At 40.9% G+C, this 20,272-nt stretch overlaps 1 protein-coding gene across 7 annotated transcripts in view; it reads left to right on the top strand.

Moving 5' to 3' along the window:
* The window catches only part of LMO3 (LIM domain only 3), a 63,186-nt gene that overhangs the window by 1,924 nt on the left and 40,990 nt on the right, over positions 1 to 20,272 (top strand). For 2 of the 7 annotated variants that reach the window (XM_086756195.1, XM_086756153.1), the window contains exon 2: positions 9,460 to 9,673. In XM_086756195.1, coding sequence (XP_086612321.1) covers positions 9,468 to 9,673 — 206 coding nt within the window. In that variant the 5' untranslated portion in view covers positions 9,460 to 9,467. Of the gene's footprint in view, positions 1 to 1,438; positions 1,889 to 2,844; positions 3,002 to 9,459; positions 9,674 to 20,272 lie in introns of those variants that run through there. The other 5 variants (XM_086756175.1, XM_086756167.1, XM_086756188.1 and 2 more) reach the window with 5 other exon arrangements.

Here is a 20,272-nt window from a genome sequence, read left to right as displayed (position 1 = left end):
CTTGGAGGGAGAGGGGGCAAGAGATTCAAGAATTGCTCATAGTGCAGTGTGCTTGTTCCAGGAACCTTTATATATATATATTTTATAAATATATATTGAAAAAAAAAGAGAGAGAGGCTTACTTGGAGGGGGGGGGGACCTCTCCTAAACATATGCATTTCTGAGGTTGCTTTGATTTTTATTAGAACTGCTGGATTATGTGAGGGAGGGGTGTAGATGGCAGAGCACTTCAATGCTTTTAAATCTTTCTTGGGTCTTGAAAGACTTCTATAATGTGAGTGTCATTCAAATTTAGGGTATATTGTAAGCTGACATCTTTCAAAGCTTTGTGGAAATCTAGTGTGGTGCTTCTAATAGCAGACAACAGATATTCACTTTGAAGTCTGAAAACTGTATTCACAAATTCTTAATCTGGTCTTTCTCCAACTGCAGATGGCTCTTAGAGGAAGATGCTTTGGATTTTTTTTTTTAACTTTATTTACAGTAGGCTAGGCTCAACATCTTTATTATAAAACACGAAGAAACAATCATCTGTGAGCGTGACTGAATATCAAAGTCTGCTATATCTCTTCTGTGTTTGCATGTCTGTCTGTCTGTCTCTTGGTCAAGAGTGTTCAACACCTATAACACACCTCTGTCTGTCTTTTTTTTTTCCCCCTCCATCACTAGATAGAGAATAAGGATCTGTCTTCAGCTCCTGGGATGACGATGCTGTCGGGGTTAGGGGGGGGAATGGCTGGTCTTCTTCCAGCATTCAGGTTAAAAAGTGCAGCGACGGTGGGGGCCTGTGGCAATCGGGGGCCGTGGGGCGCGGGGCCGGGGACCGCGCCGCGGAGTGGGAAACTTTCACGCTGGAGTTTCCACTCTTTACTGAGCAGCTCAGATCTCGCACGGAGAGAGAGGCAGCGTTTTCACCTTCAGGGATTTTCCTCATTGCTCATTAATACAGAGATATGCATCTTGGCTTTTTTTTTTTCTTTTTTACTCTTTTTTTTTTTTTTTTTTTTTTTTTGCGTGGGCAACTTATTCTTTCTTTTAAGCAAAGTATTTTGGGAGGAGTGATGGGGGGGTGGGACAGGACGCTCCCCTGTTTCCCCGGGTCTGTTTCTGGAGCGCTCTGTGGGAAGGTGATCCTGAGCCGCTTCAGTAGAGGTCACTTGTGTGTGTGCGTGCGTGTGTCCCTGGTGTTTGTGTCTAGCATATGCATGTGGTTTTGCTGACTGCACTTGCAGGCTTGTAAATTTTCACCATGGGAAATTACCAACAAAGCCCAATCTGTCTCCTGGCTGCTTTGCACTTTCCGAGGGCGGCTGTACTTGAGCGAGCTGCAGAACGAGAGAGAAAGAGGGAGAGGAAGGGGGGAGTTAGGAGGGGGGAGGGGGGAGAGGCAGGGTGGGTGGAGGGGGAGAGAGGTAAATAGCCTTAAATCGGAAGGGAGCTGCTTCTCTGTGGTCTTCCACGCGAGCTGCCTGGGCTCCGCTGGCTCAGTAATAACTGAGTGACCTTTTCTTTTGCTGTATTATGTCTGGCTGGTAAGGGATTGCATTTTGCAGCTGATAAAGCCCTGACTTCATTCAACTCGGCTCCTCACACGCTGCTTTAGGTAAGTTGTCTTCAGCCAGGACGGAGACAGACAGCCTTGGACTGCAAGACACTAAAAGGAGGACACCTGTAGCTCGGATGCGGTCAACACAATTACTTGGCGGATCCTTGAGGACCTCATTATTTTAAACTTAAAGAATAGCGATCTCCCTCCCCATCTCTCCCACCCCCTCTTTATTTTTTTTTCCCCAAACAATGCTTCTTTTTGACCTTTCCCAAGGAGAAGAGCTACAAAGCAGCCACTGTGCTTATTGAACTGCCTCCCCTGTATCGCTTAATTGAGAAGGTAAGTGAGGCAACTGTGTACATAAGCTTTGGGTCATTTGTGTGTGTGTGTCTGCATCACTCTCTCCCTCTCTCTCTCCCTCTCTGAGTCATAAGCCGGGGCTGCAATACACACACACACACACACATCTCTGCGCTGCAACTTTCACTCAGGCTGCAGCTCTGCCGAGACTGTTTTGTTTAAATCATGTGAGGCTTCATTATTTTTATGATGAGACATGAAATACATGCAAGCGGAGGATGCTGAGCGAAACCCCGTCCGACTGTACGTCTCGAGAAATAGCAAAGTTAATAATGAATTGCAGCAAATACCACCGCCCCCCCCCGTTATTATTGTTGTTATTATTATTCTTGCTTATTCCAGAGCTTCTCGAAACGCGCTCTCAATTACCGAGGGAGCCGGTTGATTTCCCACTCCCCGGCTGTAATCCACGAGCTTCCCCGCACAGCAGTTTAATTTGCAGGCGGCTGGGTGCGGGGTTAACCCTGGGGGGCGCGGGTGGGGAGCCTCCTGGGGGGCGGCAGGGACCCGCTGGGGTCCGGGTTCACATAGCCTGTCTTGGACCGGCGTGAGAGAAGGGCAGCAGCCAGGCTGGCGTTATGAAATAGTACTTCTGCTGACGATCTTGCCTTGCCTTTTTTTTTTTTTTCCCTTTTCTTTTTTTTTTTCTTTTCCCCCACATCCCCCCCTCCCCTTTTCTCTCTCCGTACCGAGCGCGCTACGCTACGCGGACGCCGCGTCTGACAGTTTAATCAAACCCATTTGTTACAACAAAGCTCAGAGACCCCCGGGATTACAGGCTGACGGGCAGAGTTAGGCGAGCATGTGCCTTTGTCACTGCCCATCGGCCGCCGGCCGGGGTGCGCCCACCCCCCACCCCTCCCTTTCGCAACCCGCCCCCCCCGCCGCGCAGCGCTCCCCCCTCACCCCCCACCCCCCCGACTCCGGGGGCCGGGGAAGCACTCGGCTACTTTTGCCGGGATCCGGTGCTTCAGTGAGCAGGGGCTCTCCGGGCGCCCGTAAATCAACTCATGCAGAAAAAGGAGAAAAGTTTTGGTAAGGCCGGCGGTCTCCCCTTTCAGTGCACACCGAGCAGGAGCGGTGCGCTTTAAGGTAGAGAGATGGAGGAAGGGGGGAGACTGGAGGTGGGGGGGCGGGGGGGATGTCTCTTGCCTCTTGGATCCGGATCGCGTTGCCGTAGCGAGCGTTTGCGTGTGCTCTAAAGGGACCCAAAAATCCCGCTTCCTCGAAAGGCTTCCTCGGGCGGCTCTTTAAACCCATTAATCTCGCCAGGCTCAACAAATATCGCTACGTGGTTTTTTGTGTTTTTTTTTTTTTTCTTTTTTTCCCGACACCCCCCTCTCCCCGCAGCTCCCCGTCCCTGTGACGCTTGAAAGGGAATTGGCACAAAGGGCTGGAGCGTCCGACTCCAAAAGGGATTCTTTGTTGCAGGGTGTATGTTTCTTATTTATTTTTTTATTTTGCATGTGAGCTGCATCAAAATTGAACTCAGTCTTGCAAATCTCTTGTTGGCCTTTGCCAAGCACTAGCACTTTGCTGCCATGGTAACTGTAATTAAACTGATAAGAGTGGAAAAATGTCAGTATCTCTGAGCCTTGCAGCTGCATTGGAGAAAAAGGGAATCAAATTGGTTCCCAGCACCACTGCTCTAAAAAAGAAAGGGGGGGGGGAGCTTGAGGGAGAGAGCTGGGAGGGGGGGACACGACAGGGGTAGGAACATCGCTAAGCAGCTCTGTCCCCGAGATCTGGGTACATCTATTTGCTGGCTTGTCCCTTAGGGGACTGCAGCCTGCAGGGATGCTCTGGGCCAGTGAACAGAGAGAAACAAGCTTTTAGGCCCAATCTAGCTTTCAAAAAGAGAAGGGGAAAGAAGAAGAGGAGAAATCTTTTGTTTGGTGTCTCTTGGCAATCGACTAGCCGTGTTGGCCAAATTCTTTTAATCTGTATCACTGTTCCCAGCTGTGGGACTGCATTCCCATTTTTAGTTTTTACCTAACCTCTTCTCTTTTCTTTTCCCGCTTCCCAACCCGCCTCCTTTATTAAAAAAGAAATCAAATATAATAAAGAAAGAAATCAGAGTCCTCTGTAGAAGAAGGGGCAGGAGGTGAAGTTTAGTTATATAGCATGGAAAATTAACTCAAAAGTATACAGAAGAGACTATATTCAGCGTAGTAAAATCCTTACTTTTATTGAAAAAAAAAAAAAACCCGAGTGTTATGGAGTTGCGGTTACTTTGTTGTGTTAACTACAGAAGCTGAGACTGTGCGGATGAATGGCACAGAACAAGAGAGCATAATGGAGGCAATCAACCGTTAGGCTGGTTCACAATGCAATCCAGGCAATTAAAAGCTCACCAGAGTTTAAATGAAATGGTTCTACTTATTTCTGTGCACCACACTGCACAGGCTATTATTTATGTCTCTTTTTTTAATTATGATTTCCCTTAAACTGTCAATAACTCAGAATAGCAGGGTCTCGGAGGCAATAAGAATTTTCCACAGAACAATTTACATGCCAATCTAAAACTAGTTACGACTCCTGATGTGCTACATGCGAGTTCTGAAATGTTTCTTCGCTTCTGAAACCTTAACTTTTTTTTTTTTTTTTTGTAAACTTGTGTGTATTTTGTCCTGAACAATTGGAGCTCTGAATGCTTTTGGGATGAAGCTACGAAGTGGGAAAGCATCGGAAAAGTATTCTTGTTATCTTCTACTAGATCTCTAACTCTCTTGTTGACTGCATATTGTCTGTCAGTCTGTTGTCTTTAAAAAACACCGGTGAACTGATCCTTAATTTGCTCCAAACTGATTATTGCTTTTAAGTAGAGGCAAGTTTTCCCTTTCTTGCTGTACATCCTACTGTCCTTGGTAGAACTGTATGCGTGCCTCCGCAAAGGAGAGGGGGAGAGTGGTCTTCAAAAGTTTAAGTGATCCGATGCATAATAATATCCAACTCTTCCTCCCTTAACATGCCTTCCCAAGAGTATCCCAAGAGCCAGAAACTGCGCTCTGTGGGTCTTGTGCCTCACTCAGCCCCATCAGGGACCCATCTTGCTTACAGATGCTACTGCATCACTAACATAACACAGTTCGTTATGGCAAATCTTCATTCCCTTTGATTTTTTTGAGAAGGGTGATGACTGGATTTTTGTTTCTCTGCCTTCTTCCAGGAGCCTAATTTAGCTTTTTTTTTTTCCCAGCAATCTTTCCTCTTTATCCTTAAATCATAGTTACAAAACAGTTGACAGTATTTCATCACGCGATAATAACAATAACCAGGGGTGGGAGTCAGTTGCATCGAACTTATCTGAGGAGACCAAGGGAAATTCGAACACCTGCAAACCAGGTTATTAAGTTCTCCCTTCAAAAATCCTAAAGGTGGTGGAGGGTGATGAAGAAGTCTTACTCCTGACACAGCTCTGCAGTTTATGTGCAGTATCTAGGGGACTAGGGGTGGAGGGAGGGAGGGAATGGAGAGAAGGATAGAGGAAGCCCTTGAAAGCATATTGGGGTGAAATAAAAAGGGTTTGTTTGACAATGACAGACTAGGCACTGAAATTTCTCAGTTCTGAGAGCAGATCTGCTCTGTGATGCAGAGCATGGGTAGGACTCTGCAGAAGTGAAGGGAAAACTGGGTTTGATTTTTTTTTTTTTTTTTTTTTTCCAGCCTGGATGTAGCACTTACAGAATTGTATGGGTTTTTTTGGAAGTGCTCCATCAGCTCTGCTTTTGTGGGGATAGGGTAGAGGAGGGCAGCCAGGCAGCAGTGCTATGTGCCGCTACCTGATATTTCAGCAGCGAGCAGTTTGGGGGGTGGTGGTGTGGGTGCTGTCATCCTCCAAAAGGGTCCTTCCTGTGTCCTAAGAAATAAACGGGTACTTAAACCGCAGCCTGTGAAAAGCTGGCTGACAGTAAGCTGCAGGTATTCTTATTGCCAAATTAAGAGAGAGATAAAAATACACAAGCACGTATCTGAAAAGTGTAACTGCATTGGAGATCTTATGGGAACATTAAAGGGAAGAGAGATGGTCCATGAGCTGATCTGCATTAAGGTAGCTCAAACGATAGAGAAAAAAAAAGTAATAAAATGTTCTGTCATCAAAATTAAGTGATTTAATCCAGGGCATGTGAAGAAAAGGGCACGTGCAAAGAATTTGGAGATATGTAAAGCACTTCTTGGAATGCTGTTTTGTTTTGTTTAGAACCTTCCTAGACTTCAAAAAAAAAAAAGAGTAAGCAGTAGTTTGGGGATTTTTTTAAACTTTAACTAAAATAGAAGCAGCTTCATTGCAAGTAAAGTGCGAAAAGATCAGATCTGTCAGAGGAGAAAAGCGTTCCTTTCCTCCAGAAGCTGCTGCAGATTGAATCCCTAATCTGAAGATGCTGCCAGGGGGATGTCAGTACCACCTTCTCGCTCAGCCTCAGGAAAACAGGCGTGGAAGGTTGCTAACACTGCTTCCCTGGGATGTCTGCCCCTTTTTTCTCATCTCAACAAGGAGGTTTTTAGCAAACCAACGGGAATGACAGTGTTCTGTCTACTTTCCTCATGTAGCAAATGTCTGAAAAACTGTGCAGGGGTGTGTGCAAGATTGTTCGAGCCATGGTTTTATTTATAATACAGTAGGCTCATGTTTGCAGCGTGTGCCTCAGGAATTATCAGGCTTGATTATTGCAATTTGCTCAGAAACTCACTTGTTTAGCCTTGTTTCTGTGGCACCTTGTTCCCTTCAGATGGCGTAGGACAGTAGATCAGCCTGGATCAGAGACTGTCAGGCTCTGTTCTCTAACCCGCTTCCTTATCAGGCGAGAAAATTTTTACATTAAGATTTTTTTCTTTAAAGCCTTTAACTGTGTTAGCTCCCAGTTTATCCTGGTTTCCCTCGAGCTAAAGATTAAAGTCCTAGAACAGCCCAGTTCATGCTTCTGAACTTTTTTACGGAGTTCTCAGAAGTTGGTAGAAATGGTGGCCCATTTGCTGCGTTTGTCCTCTACGTGGCCGAAGAGAGAGGGCCTGGGGATAAGCCTGTTGTTGGCACTTAGCAGATATTTATACTCTACTGTGATATGCAACTTTACAGATTAAGGTTTTTCCACCAAGTGAAGGTGTTAGAGTTCCAGCAGGACTTCCCTTTTTGGTCTGGTATAGGTTCTTTACCAGAAACCTCAGGTATTTTCACCGCTTTTAGATGTTTATTTGTAGCCATGTTATTTTGCTGCTTCATGTGTGTACCCTGGATTCAGGGGAGTCGGCTGGCAATCGAAAATTCTGTAAAGGCTCAGCCTTTCTCTCATGGTGCTTGCTCAAGACGAGATGTGCGTGTTCATTCCCAGATCTGCCACAGCCATACTGGGGAGCCCTGTGCAGGTTGCTGCATCTCATCCTCCCCCTTGTAAACGAGAAACAGATCTTACAAGCCTGTAAGTGGTGTAGGAGCTACACGAGAAGTAACGGGAAGGCAGCAGTGCCATTTTTTGTACTTACTGGTAGAAAAATACAGACCTTACACTCTTGTTACGAGCTTTAGATGTTGCGCAGCAGTACTGCCGTGGTACTTTGGGGTGCACAGTAGGAGAAGTGTTTGCATATAACTGAACGGCTGATTTAACAGATAAATGTATCACTCCAAAATGCGTAATAGCGTGTATTGCAAAGAGGGGAACAAGGCCGTTGCGCTCCTATGTCACAATAAGAATTACTCTTTCTAATCCACTGATCAGCTTTGCAGGTGAAACCTGGGAGTTCAGCTTGGTAATCCTGGAAAGTCACTTGAGGGGCTCTGCGGGCACTGCGGGCCACATAAATTCAATGCGTTCCACGTACGCTTAGGCACACAGGTCCCTGGGATGCCTCAGCGAGTGTAGCATTTAGCTGCTTGTCTTTGTAGCGCTAATATCCATACAGGCACACTGTACTGTGGCTTCAAAGATTACATTCATTTTTGTGTTTCTTTATGAGAGCTTTTTTTTTTTAAAAAAATAAATGAAACAGAAACCCAAACCTCAACTTGTTCACGTTTTAGCTTCCTGAGCCTCTCTGTCTGTAGTGGTGTATAACAGCACCAACCGAGATCTGCTGATAGAAGCTGGGACTGTAAAGATTTCTTAACAGTAGGAAGTAGAACGTTCTTGATGAGGAGCTCTTGAATTTGCTTTTCTTTGTTACAAGATGCTATTTGACCTTTCCCAGTCTCAGCATAATAACAGGGTGTCATACCCTGATTTTTGGGGTAGGATTTGCATGTTGGCAACAGCATTTGTTCCCTAATCTTGAAAAATTCTCATTGTGATATTCAGATGTGCTCTAATGAGTAACATTTTTTTTCAGTTATGTCTCTGATTGGCTTTAAAACAGTGAGATAACGTAATAATCGAACTACGTGTCAGTTCTCTTTTTCTCTCTAGTTCCTGTCTGATGTCCAACAAAGCATCCGCAGGGCTATGATTTTGCTTATTCTAAGAAATGACTTTCAGAGAATTGGTTTGAGTGTTCGTGCCATTAACCAAGAGAGACCAGTCTGTAAGCACTTCGGGGTGGTGACCTCCTCTTCCCCATTTACAGTAAAACTGAGGGCAATCGATTTTTGTATGGATCTCTGGAAGGTGGCTATGGTGCTCTGTGTACCATCGCTCAACTGTGTTCCACTTTTACCAGTTCCCTCCCTTAAACAGTGGTTCGGGCGTTTGAATTGTTATTTAAATGCTCTCTGCTATTACATCAAAAGGTATATGTACTTAATGGACACTACGGTACTACTTGTCTCAAACCAGCTGTTGGCTAAAATTGTGATTGGAAAGTGGGGCAGAGTTTTTTATGGTGGGGTTTTTTTTTTTTTTTTTTTTTTTTTTTTTTTTGTTTTCCTTGACAAACTGGCAACTCTCTGACCTTGTGCAGATTATTTAAAATCAGGTTTTTTTGTTTTTTTTTTTTTTTTTTTAGAAGGTACTTACACTGCAGGTTGTAGCTAGACATGCTGGTACTGAAGTCTCTGGTAATCTGATTGCTTCATTCATTTGTCTAACAAGAACTGAAATCTTAAAAAAACATCCCCCCATCCCCAGCAGCAAAATGTAGCCCTTTGCCTCTGATAGCTTCAGTCTTTTCTTCTTTAGAATCTGGAGGGATTTTGTAAAGATAGCTAAATCTACATATTTGGACCTATTTGCACTATGTTTGCCATCATAGGTATGCTGTTTATTTAAACTTTTGCTTGCTAAATATTGGATACTTTGGGCAAAAGTGGATGACTTTTCAACCGAATTGTTTTAATTTTTCATTCTAATATTTTAAATAATATTTCTTTTCAGCAAAGAGACCAGGTAAATGAGGTGTTAAAGAGAAGCTGTGGAACTTAGAGCAGCGGAAGTTTCTGCTCTCAAATTTATCTTAATGTTGTTTTCAGCTTGCTGTGGACTATCTAGGTTATTTCATCCTATCTACACAATTGCCTTTTTAATGAACTGGGTGTTGGGGAAGGTGGAGGCAGAAAAGGGCGAGACTTTCACTCGAGACAATATCTATTTTCACTCTTCTCTTGTCTTCTTGTATTTCAGGTATACAAATGCTCTCAGTCCAGCCAGACACCAAGCCGAAAGGTTGTGCTGGCTGCAACCGTAAGATTAAAGACCGGTATCTTCTAAAGGCCCTGGACAAATACTGGCATGAAGACTGCCTGAAATGTGCCTGCTGTGACTGTCGCCTGGGGGAGGTGGGCTCTACCTTGTACACCAAAGCCAACCTTATCCTTTGTCGCAGAGACTATCTGAGGTAGGCCAAGTCCTTCTTATGTTCACTGGGAAACTTGCTAAATCTGTTCAGGCCTTCCTACGTAGTCACTATGGCATAAGCAGTACTTGAGGGCTGCAAGGCCGAGTAGATGTGGAGGATGAGAAAACAAGTACTGAAATTAGAGATAAAACTAAAATCCGAATCAAAAAGCACACGTAACCAGGTCGTGCAGGTGGTTGCCAGTTTTCTGATGCTGATACCGGGGTCCTGTGCTCAGAGGAGGAAGAGAGTAAAACCCCTCCCTATGCTTCCCACAGCACCGTGCTCCCGGACAGCTGGTGGTCTCCTGTTCCTCCTCCTTGCAGCACGGTGGTGGCCAGACACAGTGGCCTGAAACCATGCACGTTCTTTTCACCAGCTCCAGTACAGGGTTTGAACCCTGTAAGTTAGGAGGGCTTCACTCACCTTCACTTACTCATTTTCATCTGCTTGCCAGAGGGATTTAATTTCTGGCACTGGAAGCTTTTATGAGTACTGTTGTTTAGCTGTTTGAAGCTGGACCGAGATGACCAATGGCCTTCCTGGTGCTAAATAACCATCTAGCTAAGTAGGCTCAAATCCACTCTGCTCCTGATTTAATTTGGTGACCTGGGTGAGATGCTGGGTATCCTGTTGCCACTTCTCAGATAGCAAGCGGTCTGCTGATTTTTCTCTCTGCTTGTTTGTTTGTGGACCTACATTCTCAAAGGTGTTTGAGGTGTAACCCATAGCAAAGTACTGATGAACATCACCAGGCTAGTTTATCTACAGGTTGTATGTGAATAAATAGGGCTACTTTGCAGGAGCTAAGTTTAATCGGGACGTTTAGTCTCCCTAGGCTCTCAATAATAAATAGAGAGAAAAGGCTCCTCTGGGGTGATTCAGAGCATCTATTTCCTACAGGAGCACCTTTCCTCTGTTCCCTATAGAGGCGGCCTAATGAGACTAGCGGCTCCAGGCTAATGTGAACTTCTGGGAATATTTCTCTTGCCCCTGTAGTGAAGCCTTTTCCTTTTAAAGGGACATTCAAGTCAGTAATACACTGGGGAAAAATTAAAATTCTCTTTGAATGCGTTAACTTACAAGTTCAGTTTAAGCACAGGTACCAAATCAGAGGTTCCCACATGCTAATCAGTTCCCAAGTTGTACAGCATGGGTAGGTTGGAACAGGAATCAGGACTAAAATGTTAACAGCTATTGGTACTCTGGCTCTCCATGTTACAACCTGTTTTTTCTAGAGTGGAACAAAAACCTTCACAAATGCATTGCGCATTTGTTGAGCTGGGGCTGCAAGGCAGATCAAGTTCTTCAGGCGTGGGCTTGGACCAGTTAGTGGTAAAAGTGTCCTGCAACCCATTAAAACTCTGAACGCAAGATAGAGTGCTCGGAATTTAGCATGGAGTCTGCATCTTAAAGCCATCGTATTAAAGCTGACAAAGAAGTATGTAACAAAACCTTACTTTTAAAAACTGATAGGGAACTGTTTGAATAGAAGGGAATTGTTGTACGTGAACCTAGGCCACTTGTGATCTTAAAGCATGTGTCTAGAAAGAGGAGTTGCAACAGCTTCTAGAGCAAAGGTAACACTTATCTTAATTTTTAAAACCCGTTTGAAGAATCTTTCTACAACAAGTGCCTGCAGGAGTGAGAAAACTCTGCTACCGCTGTTTGATCCCAGCTACAAATTTACTGGAGACTTTGAACTTACTGAATCTCCCAAGTGCTAGAGCAGTAGATTCAATGTTTTAAAATCAAACCAGGAAGTGATCTAGTAGTGGAGGTACGAGCAAAGCATTTCACCAGCACAGATGCGCACACACACACTGTTGCTCTCTGGTCTTTGAAGGTCTAACAGGAGTAAGCATTTTGCTAACAGATTGTTAAAATACATACTAAGGAGACTGTAGTTTTTATTTGTCATGACCACGTTCAGAACGGATGTTTCAGTTATTTATTCATACATAGTATTTAGTTTTGCACTAGTGAAACCAGCATATATGAGAAATTCTATAATCAGTTTTAAGATGTTTCTGATTTTTGTCTCCAGGTTTATCAGGTCTTAATGAAGCTATCTTGTCAGGAGCCTTTTTTTAGTGATTCTTGTGAGTGCATAGATTTAAACTTGGTATTTACACTAAACTTCAAACTGATGCACTTAAGGTAATTGCAGATAGTCATTTGCCTCATTGCATCTTATCTACTTAGTTATGCAGTGAACCTATAAAAGTGATCTTTTTAATGCTAATGTAGAAACTAGTTAAATGTTCTCTAGCTTTGTAGTCAAATAAGCTTTCATATTTAGCAACCCACTTGATATGAATTTAAAGAACAAATTACTTTGTACTAATGATCAGATTAAGGTTCGATTATGGTTTCAAACTATCCTCTTAATTTTTTTTTTCCTTTTTAACCATAAAGGGAGTCTTTGCTACATATAAAACTGGTTTTGCTTCCTATTAATTTATGTGGTGCCCTCTAGAGGATATGTGGCTTGCACAATACTATAAAGAGTAAAATTGCTTATTAACTTGTCTCTCTGTGTTCATTATGCCTTTCAATAAGACAGCCATTCCACAGATGCTATAAGCAATAATGTAGCCAATTTGGGTGCTTTAACTTTCATGGTTAAATTCGCAAACTGTGTGATTGTGTCTTTGGCTATTTGCAAAGATACTTCCAGTTTCTCTCATTTAGAGATGCCAAAAAAACCTAAATCCTCCCTCAGCCCCGATAAACGCTCTTGTTCCGCGTTTGAGCCTCGAGGTACCCGCTTTGGTGAGCTTTTTATAAATACTCTGTATCTTTAGAACTTCAAAATTTGCTTTGCTTTAGCTCTCTCCTTTGGTAAAACTGGTTAATTTTACTATATTAAAACTTCTTTCTTTGGGGTGGAGGCAGGTTGAGGGGATGAAAGAAATCCTTAATGAGGTAATGATCTTGGAAGATGCTTTGGGTGTGAGAGGCTTTACCCCAGAATCTGATTCATGTAAGTGTCCCCAGTGGTTTCAGACGTGACGTACGACACGAAGAATATTAGGGTGGTCACAGCAGGAATGAACTCTGTTTTGTTAACAAGGATGAGAACTGACTTGAGTAAAGAAAGGACTCAATGTTAGAAATAACACACGGTGAAAATGATATGCAGAGTATAATTCCCCTGCAGGCTTCTGTCTCCTGCTTATACACTCTTGGGTTAGAAAGTGAAGACTTAATTTAAGGAACTTAGATTTACACCAATTTTCAAGTCCATTTACAGTAAGTGAAATATGCAAGAAGGGGACTTTTTCTTTTTTTTTTTTTTTCTTTCCCCCTCCCCTCTCCAGAGTTGTACGGTGACATCTTAATGTATCAGCCTATGCTCTGTCCTCTCTTCTGACTGGCAGCATGTCCATTTACAAGCACAATATTCCCTTTGAAATCTGTCATTACTGCCATTAATGACCAGTCGTTATGTTAACAGCCCTTAGGCTGTTAACATGTCAGACTGGTTGTTAACTGGAATGTTATTACTTATTTAAACTGCAGGTATGAGTTGTGTGAAACGCGCCTTGGTTGTGCATTCTGGACTGGTTCTGCTCAAAACAATAGGGAAACAGCAGAGCGTTTGCCTTTGGGGTGCCAAGGGATTTGCTTTCTGTTCCATCTGCTCATTTGATTTCTGCATATTTGTGAGGTACTCCTACCCCGGGCAGCCTCCTAATTTCAGGTGCAGCTATGTGCAATCCCATCTCTTAGCCTTGCGTGCAAATGGGCAGCCATGGATATTTCCAGATGCACAGTAATGCCTGCCGCACATTTTAGATGAATATCTGGCCCCTAAAAGTGTAAAGCAAAAGACCGACAATTACATGTAACTCAGTTGTATTAAATAATGAGCTTCCTTGGATGCAGCGAAAATATGAAAGTACAGCTGTGCTAAGCTAGTAGCAATGTAGGTCAATCACCCTTTTCACTTAGGTTTTTAACTACGCAAACCCCGCTGAGCGACCAATGACTACAAAGTGCTGTTTCATTCCTATTTAATTTTGGCAGCATTTTACTGAAGAGCAGGCATTCATGCAGCTAAATTATCTCCACCGTTTCTGGTTTTAACTCTAGCTCCATGACACTAAATGTTGGAGTGCATATCTCTTAGTAAACACAAAGAATATGGTTTCTGAATTTTTTTTCCAATCCATCTCTTAACATGGAAATTGAATTAGAACTTTTATTACTTTTTGCATAATTTCCCTAGCCAGGCAAACAGATCATAGGAAAAGGATTAACGAAACTAATATATTGGGGTGGAATTTTTGCCCTTAAACACATCTAGAACCTTATCGGGGATGGGGAGAACGGTGACACAAAAGTCTACCCCCTCAGCGCCCAACCTTGGTATTGATTTCACTTGTAAATGTACTGCAGACTTCAAAAGTACCACTGAATAGCTATGAAGATGAGTAAATCACTATTCCTGAAGAAAGGGGCAGCTCGTGTTAGTTCTTTTTTTTTTCCTTCCTCACTTGCTGGTTCGAAGACCTGAGACAAGTCAAATTTTTAAAATACATCTATTGGATGAGATCTTGTAAATAATGAGATGTGACTTCAGAAAGTAAAGTGTTCAACAATGAGCATCGTAAAGATGCTGCCTTTGTAAAATATTTAGTTTGTGAAAGGGTGCAGGCTGAAAAGAGTAGAGTTTAGGAAGCAGCTTTTTCCTGTAAAACTGCTTGCACTCTAAAGGCAATTATTATTTTAAAAAATTATTACATAGGAGTAGTTAGAGACACTGGAAATGTCTTGTGGCCTGGTACTGATTAGCAGATCCTCTTTCTTCTCATGTTGTGGAAAGTGCACGTTAAGTATTGCAAACACCTAAGATATCAGCTCTCTTAAATGCATGTATAAATGCAAAGTATAAATACTTTGTATGGGTATTTTCATAGGTAGTGGGTTATAAGTGGTTTTCAGAATGACACCTTGGTGTGCTTCTTGCCCAGCTTGATTAAATAAGGGTAGAACTTTAAAGATTTAAGCACTCTGAGTTTTCAGGAATATTGGGGTATTTACAGAAGTGAAGCTTAAGAGAGCTTTGCTTTCCTCACTAAAACTTTGTAGAACTGAACCTTTATTTATTCACTAATATCCTTGTTGCAATGCATTGAAGTATTCAAGGGAGTAGCAGTTTGCAGGAATAAGCTCTAAAAATATTTTTTTAAATATATAAAAATGGTAGCTGTAACGGTTTGCTTGTACTAATTTTGTTGTGTATGTGAGATGAACGTTCTCCTACATTTACATTAATTGTATCATTTAGCATGTCTTGAAAAAAAAATAGTAATACTGTCTCTCTTCACTAATTGCTAAAGGTTTTGAAACTCTCAAAACACCTTAACAGTTCTTGAAGGGATAAGGGTGTACTACAAGGAGAGTAATGCACATATGCACAGTTAATCCACCCAACTTGCAAAACATAATGCTTTTGATTTAGTTACACTCTGACTAGTTTAGCTTGTTCTTATTTTAGTTCATCTGTGATAGCTTTTAATAAGAAACATTCAATTAAGCTGTTAAAATTGGTGTTTAAGTCATGTTGAAACGCTGTAATATGTGTGTACTCAAGTTTGACGCTCTTCAGTAGTTCCATGTGTTTCCCCGTATCTGCTGGTATTTTTCTTCAGAGCTGCCAAATTTTTAATAATTGTGTTATTTTTAGTGGCTTAAAATACACAGTTTAATTTCCAAGAATGTGAATATTCCCTCTTATAAGGCTTCTTGAAAACCAGACGCTTCTCATGTGTTGTCAAAATACCTCATTAATCCCCTGGAAGTGTTCAAAGAATTTCAGGAGACTTTTCAGATGAAAGTATAGTACCTCTTAAAGCCTGTCCTAGAGCTCTTCATTACTTTACTACAGTACGGTGTATTTTGATGGAAAATTATTTTACTACAAAGATTTTGTCAATCCATAGCAGCTCAATAAAGCTTAATAAAAGTGGCAATTTTGGGGCAGCCTAGGTAAGTGCAGTGCCAGAGGATGGGATAATGTTCATGGTGAAAGAACTACAATTCCAGGTGTGGTTAGTATTTTCTGTAACATCTTTTAAAATAAATGCAACTTTCTTGATTTCTTTCTTGATGAATTTTTCCTCAGGAGTGACTTTGTGACTAGTGTTTTAATAAAATATGTTTAAAATAATACCCATATTAAAATGATTTACTTCAGGAGTAAATATTACAAACTACATTATGATATGTGATTTAACATCCAAGGTTTAATTGGAAACTTTCTGCATATTTGGCCAGAAGCATATGTGAAACAATGCATCTATGTATAATGTAGTAGAGTATTTAGCGTTTATTGCCTAGCACAGAGATGCCTTTAAGAAGTTTTGAGGTCTGCTGTGTACCTGTTCATTAAAAAAAAAAAGGAAATAAAAATTACTTAATTTACTTGAAACTTTAACAATTTTTTTTTGTGGATATTTTACACAAAATTGAAAAACAAGTCCCTAATATATAATTAAATAAAATAGTTTCTTACTGAATTTTGCTATATTTTTCAAAGGCTCCAGATAATACATAACATTCCTTCTTACTGTGAATGTTTGAATAATATTTAACAATCATAGCTGTTTTTCTGTTCAATGTAGTCATCAGCAAAGTTAAAACTTCAAACACTGCTCATCTGGAAATAGAAATTTAATGTAAATTTCATATTAGGTGATCGAGACTTGGCCATCGAAATGGGCAACACTGTTACACGCTTTCAGGTCTCCTGACTTTAGGTACTTTTTTGTCTTCTAATTTCTCACTGAAGTTAAATATATTCACCGTGGATTTGGAAACCAAAATACACAGTATGCAATACTTAAATTATTTCTAAATTAAATTGGTCTTAACTATTGCTGTCTTTAAGAATCTGTATTTTGGGTATACCTTATTAAATGCATGATGGCTACCTTCCCAATGGATTCCTTAGTAAGATAATGGATGACCTTTGAAATAAATCTAAGTAATAGTCACAAGATTTTATTTTTTTTTCCTGGTCGAAATACTAATGAATTTTTGAAGTTTGTCAGATGCAAATATCTGAAGCAATGAGTCCACATTGTCAAAAAGCTTTATATGTTTTACACCTACTTCCCTGCAACCTAATTCTGGTACTGTTGTTTTACACCTTCCTGAGGCTGCTTTTTGCATATTCTGAATCACTTGGCATTTGGACACCTGAGTCGTATTGTATGTGATTGGTATTTATTTAAATGGCTATGGGTATCAGTAGATTCATATTTTAAAAGAGAAAAGGCTGTTTAAGCCATGTCTAGAAAGTGCTGCTTTTTTAGATGTATGCATGGATCTATCAAATTATCATCTTCCTGAAAAAGGATGGATGGAAAAGCTAGCTATGTACCTGATCAGGTCAAAAAAAAAAAAAAAAAGTCTATAATGGGCTAGAAATAACTAAAATTTGGATTTACAGAAACAGCTGGTTCTGCATCTTTCTAATATTTAGAAAGATATTAAAATAAAAGCAAACAAACAAAACCCCTGGAACATATTCTAGGTCAAAAATTCACTAAAGTAGTATCAAATCTTGACTGCATACTAGTGAAAATACAAATTGTTCAAACAACAGGATAAATAGTTCAGCCAAATTTGATCATGAGCGAGCCATGTATCAAAATGAGACAATATGCAGCCAAGATACCTTGCAAGCTCTCCGTGCTCACATCCTCTCTGCACATCTGCTTGGTATCGTATTTACGCATTACATGTATGCAGAAAGCTTGGTGGAATTCTGCACCTCACGTTGTATAGGTACTTGCAATATGATCACAGTCCCATCTTCTCTAAAACCAGCTGAGACGGACTTTAAATGTATGCTAACAATTAAGCATCTCGATAGCCCTATGGCAAGCGGGAAGGCTAGTTGCAGGCTTAATTTAAGCATATGCTAAAATGTCACGATGGAGTCTGGGTATAGCGTATTCACAATTCAGTCCCTCTCCCAGCCTCGCATCAGAGCTGCAGCTACCAGCAACTTGAGAGTATTCTGCACCTGTTTTTCAAATAGCACAATGGCCCCAATTATTAACTGCAAATTATTTTCCTTTGGGATTAGAATGAACCCTGTTTATCTCTTTTATAACAAAACACAACTCAAGGGAACTTTTCACTAGCAGAAAATTGCTGCTTTTATAAGAAAGAAGAGCATGTTCAGCTCTGGAATGATGTTCCTCGGGAAATTCTCCTGCAGGTCTTGAGTGAAGTGGCATTCTGCAGTGCTGGAATTCCAGCTTTTCATCTTTTCTTTTACAAAAAAAAAAAAATAATGTCTCATCTTGGCATATAGGGGATGAAAGTGAGAATTGCACAACATGCAAAGATAAAATTATTTTCCGGGGGAGGGTGAGAGCAGAGAACATCAGGGATTTTATTGTATCTTTTCTACATTTGGGGGAGGTGAGAGTAAGTGAATAAGTGAGAATAAATGAAGTTATACATTTGGATATTCTGTAAGTGATGATGTAGTGGACTAATTAGGAAGACACTATACTACACCTGGTAGCAAATATCCCCTTGCTCTTGTATCGCAGCTGTCACATCACACCTTTGTTTTGAACAAAGCTTGAACCTTTGGACTTTATGTATAGGAGTTATCACTTTTCTCTCTTGATGCTAAAATGTGCAAAATGCTTGTGAATCAAGCCTAGTTTTGTTCAAGACAAGCTTCCAAACCTAAATACCGGCATATGCAGTCTCTGGTTCTAGCTTGGTGAATAATATTTTTTATATTGTAACCCTGTGTTGAACAGTATTATTTTCCCACCATGGGACAAAATAAATGATATTTTAATTTTATTTTATAATATTATTTCTTTGCAGATATCTTAAAGAGAAATATGTATTAGAGAAAAGTTGATGCAAATGCACATTTAATAATCAATCCCCCCTTTAAATACATCTGCTCGAAGAAGCAGAGAAATTTATTATTGCTGATCAACTTCTAAAAATAGTTCCAGTAACAATCACTCAGCTTGGCTTTATCTTTTATATACATTTTTAGGAGGGATTTCTAGTTAGTGATAGGTTAAATGAGTTATGGGCTACCATTAGGGATGGTAATAACAATTGCAATCACTGTGAATTATTGTCTTAGTTCTCATCTTCTGTCACTATGATTGCTTCTACATAAACCTTGTTTTTCTTAAGTAGCTCTTACCTTTAGAGCTACTCCTCTTCTCAAAATTCGCATAAAAAAATAAGATTTTTTGTTTTAGGTAGAAGAAAACTTAAAAATTAATCTTCCCATAAAGAAACAAATTGCATTTCTCCACTTTCTAATTTGTGTTAAACAAATTTTACACAGAAATCAGAAGTTTCTAAGATTGGAGATTTGGGTTTAAAAAAAATCCCCAAAACTTTTCAAAGAATTCTTTATAAACTTTACGTGTCTGCCTTATACAAAGTGTCAAGAAGGGGGAGAGCAGTCTCAATAAGGAGCTGTTCTGCACTAGTTTTTGTTGGCTTCCTTATTTGATTTGTAATCTGATACATTTAAGAACACTTTATACTAAAATAACATTAACCCTAATCCTACAAATGCATGCTACATGCTCGACTTGATGTACGCTGAATAATCCTATTGAAAGCTATAGAGCCTATAAATTTAGAAACATGCCTTAGTAAAGCCAAATATTTAAAATTGGAATGGCTTTGCCTGGAAATCTATCTTGCATTGCTGTGTCCTTGTTTTTTTTGTGTGTGCTATGTGCTGTACAGCCATTACCTCTACCCACACCATGATATCCCTCCCTGGCCCCCTGCTCCAGGAAAAGCTCAAACCCACAGCTCTGCTCCTGCACGGCCACCTTGCTGCCGTGTCTAAGATGTCAATCAAAGTTTTGACACCTGTAACAACCTTGCCCTGTTTCTCTCCGATGGAAAGGATGGTTATTTGTATGCTAATCCTACATGCCACTACCCCCGAATCAACCTGCCGGTGGATGATTTAAGGATCTAACTCTAGGCTTCCCTCTGCAACCCATTGGCAGCTCGTGGGCTCTGCTCTCCGTGGTTTTCCAGCGAGACAGTGAGTGGCAGGAGGTGGGACAAAACTTTATGAAAAAGCCGTGGGATTTTGTGTTGATGTTTGTGAAGCTTGGGCTCTCAATTCACTTTCTCTTCATGCTCCAAAATTGTGTTAATGAACCTGTCCTGTGTACTTAGCAGCTTTGGGCTTCTAGAAGGATGTGCTCATTTTTATTAAGATATTAAATTCATGCATTTTTATGCTCCATATAGTATTAAAAAAAAAATCCTGCATGACATTGAATACATATAACAGGCAGCACTAAAAAGTAAATTAAAATACAGTCTTTCTGCTCAGAATTTCACTTATTAAAGCAATCTTAAAACCTAGAGGAAATGCTGCAAACATTGCAGCAAATGTGCTGGTTTTAATGAGCCTGGCTGTAGTCTGAAGTTAGCCAAGAGCACTTCCCCCAGCACCTCCTTACCTAATTCAGTCATAATGCGGAGTGAACCGCTAGGAAAAAAAAAGAGTCAACGAGCAAAACAAAGAGAAACGACTACTTCATGAGCAGACATCCAAGG

The sequence above is a fragment of the Chlamydotis macqueenii genome, chromosome 1, assembly GCF_036417535.1.
Source record: "Chlamydotis macqueenii isolate bChlMac1 chromosome 1, bChlMac1.mat, whole genome shotgun sequence".
NCBI classification, from domain to species: Eukaryota; Metazoa; Chordata; class Aves; order Otidiformes; family Otididae; genus Chlamydotis; species Chlamydotis macqueenii.
This window is presented reverse-complemented; position numbering and strand designations above follow the sequence as displayed.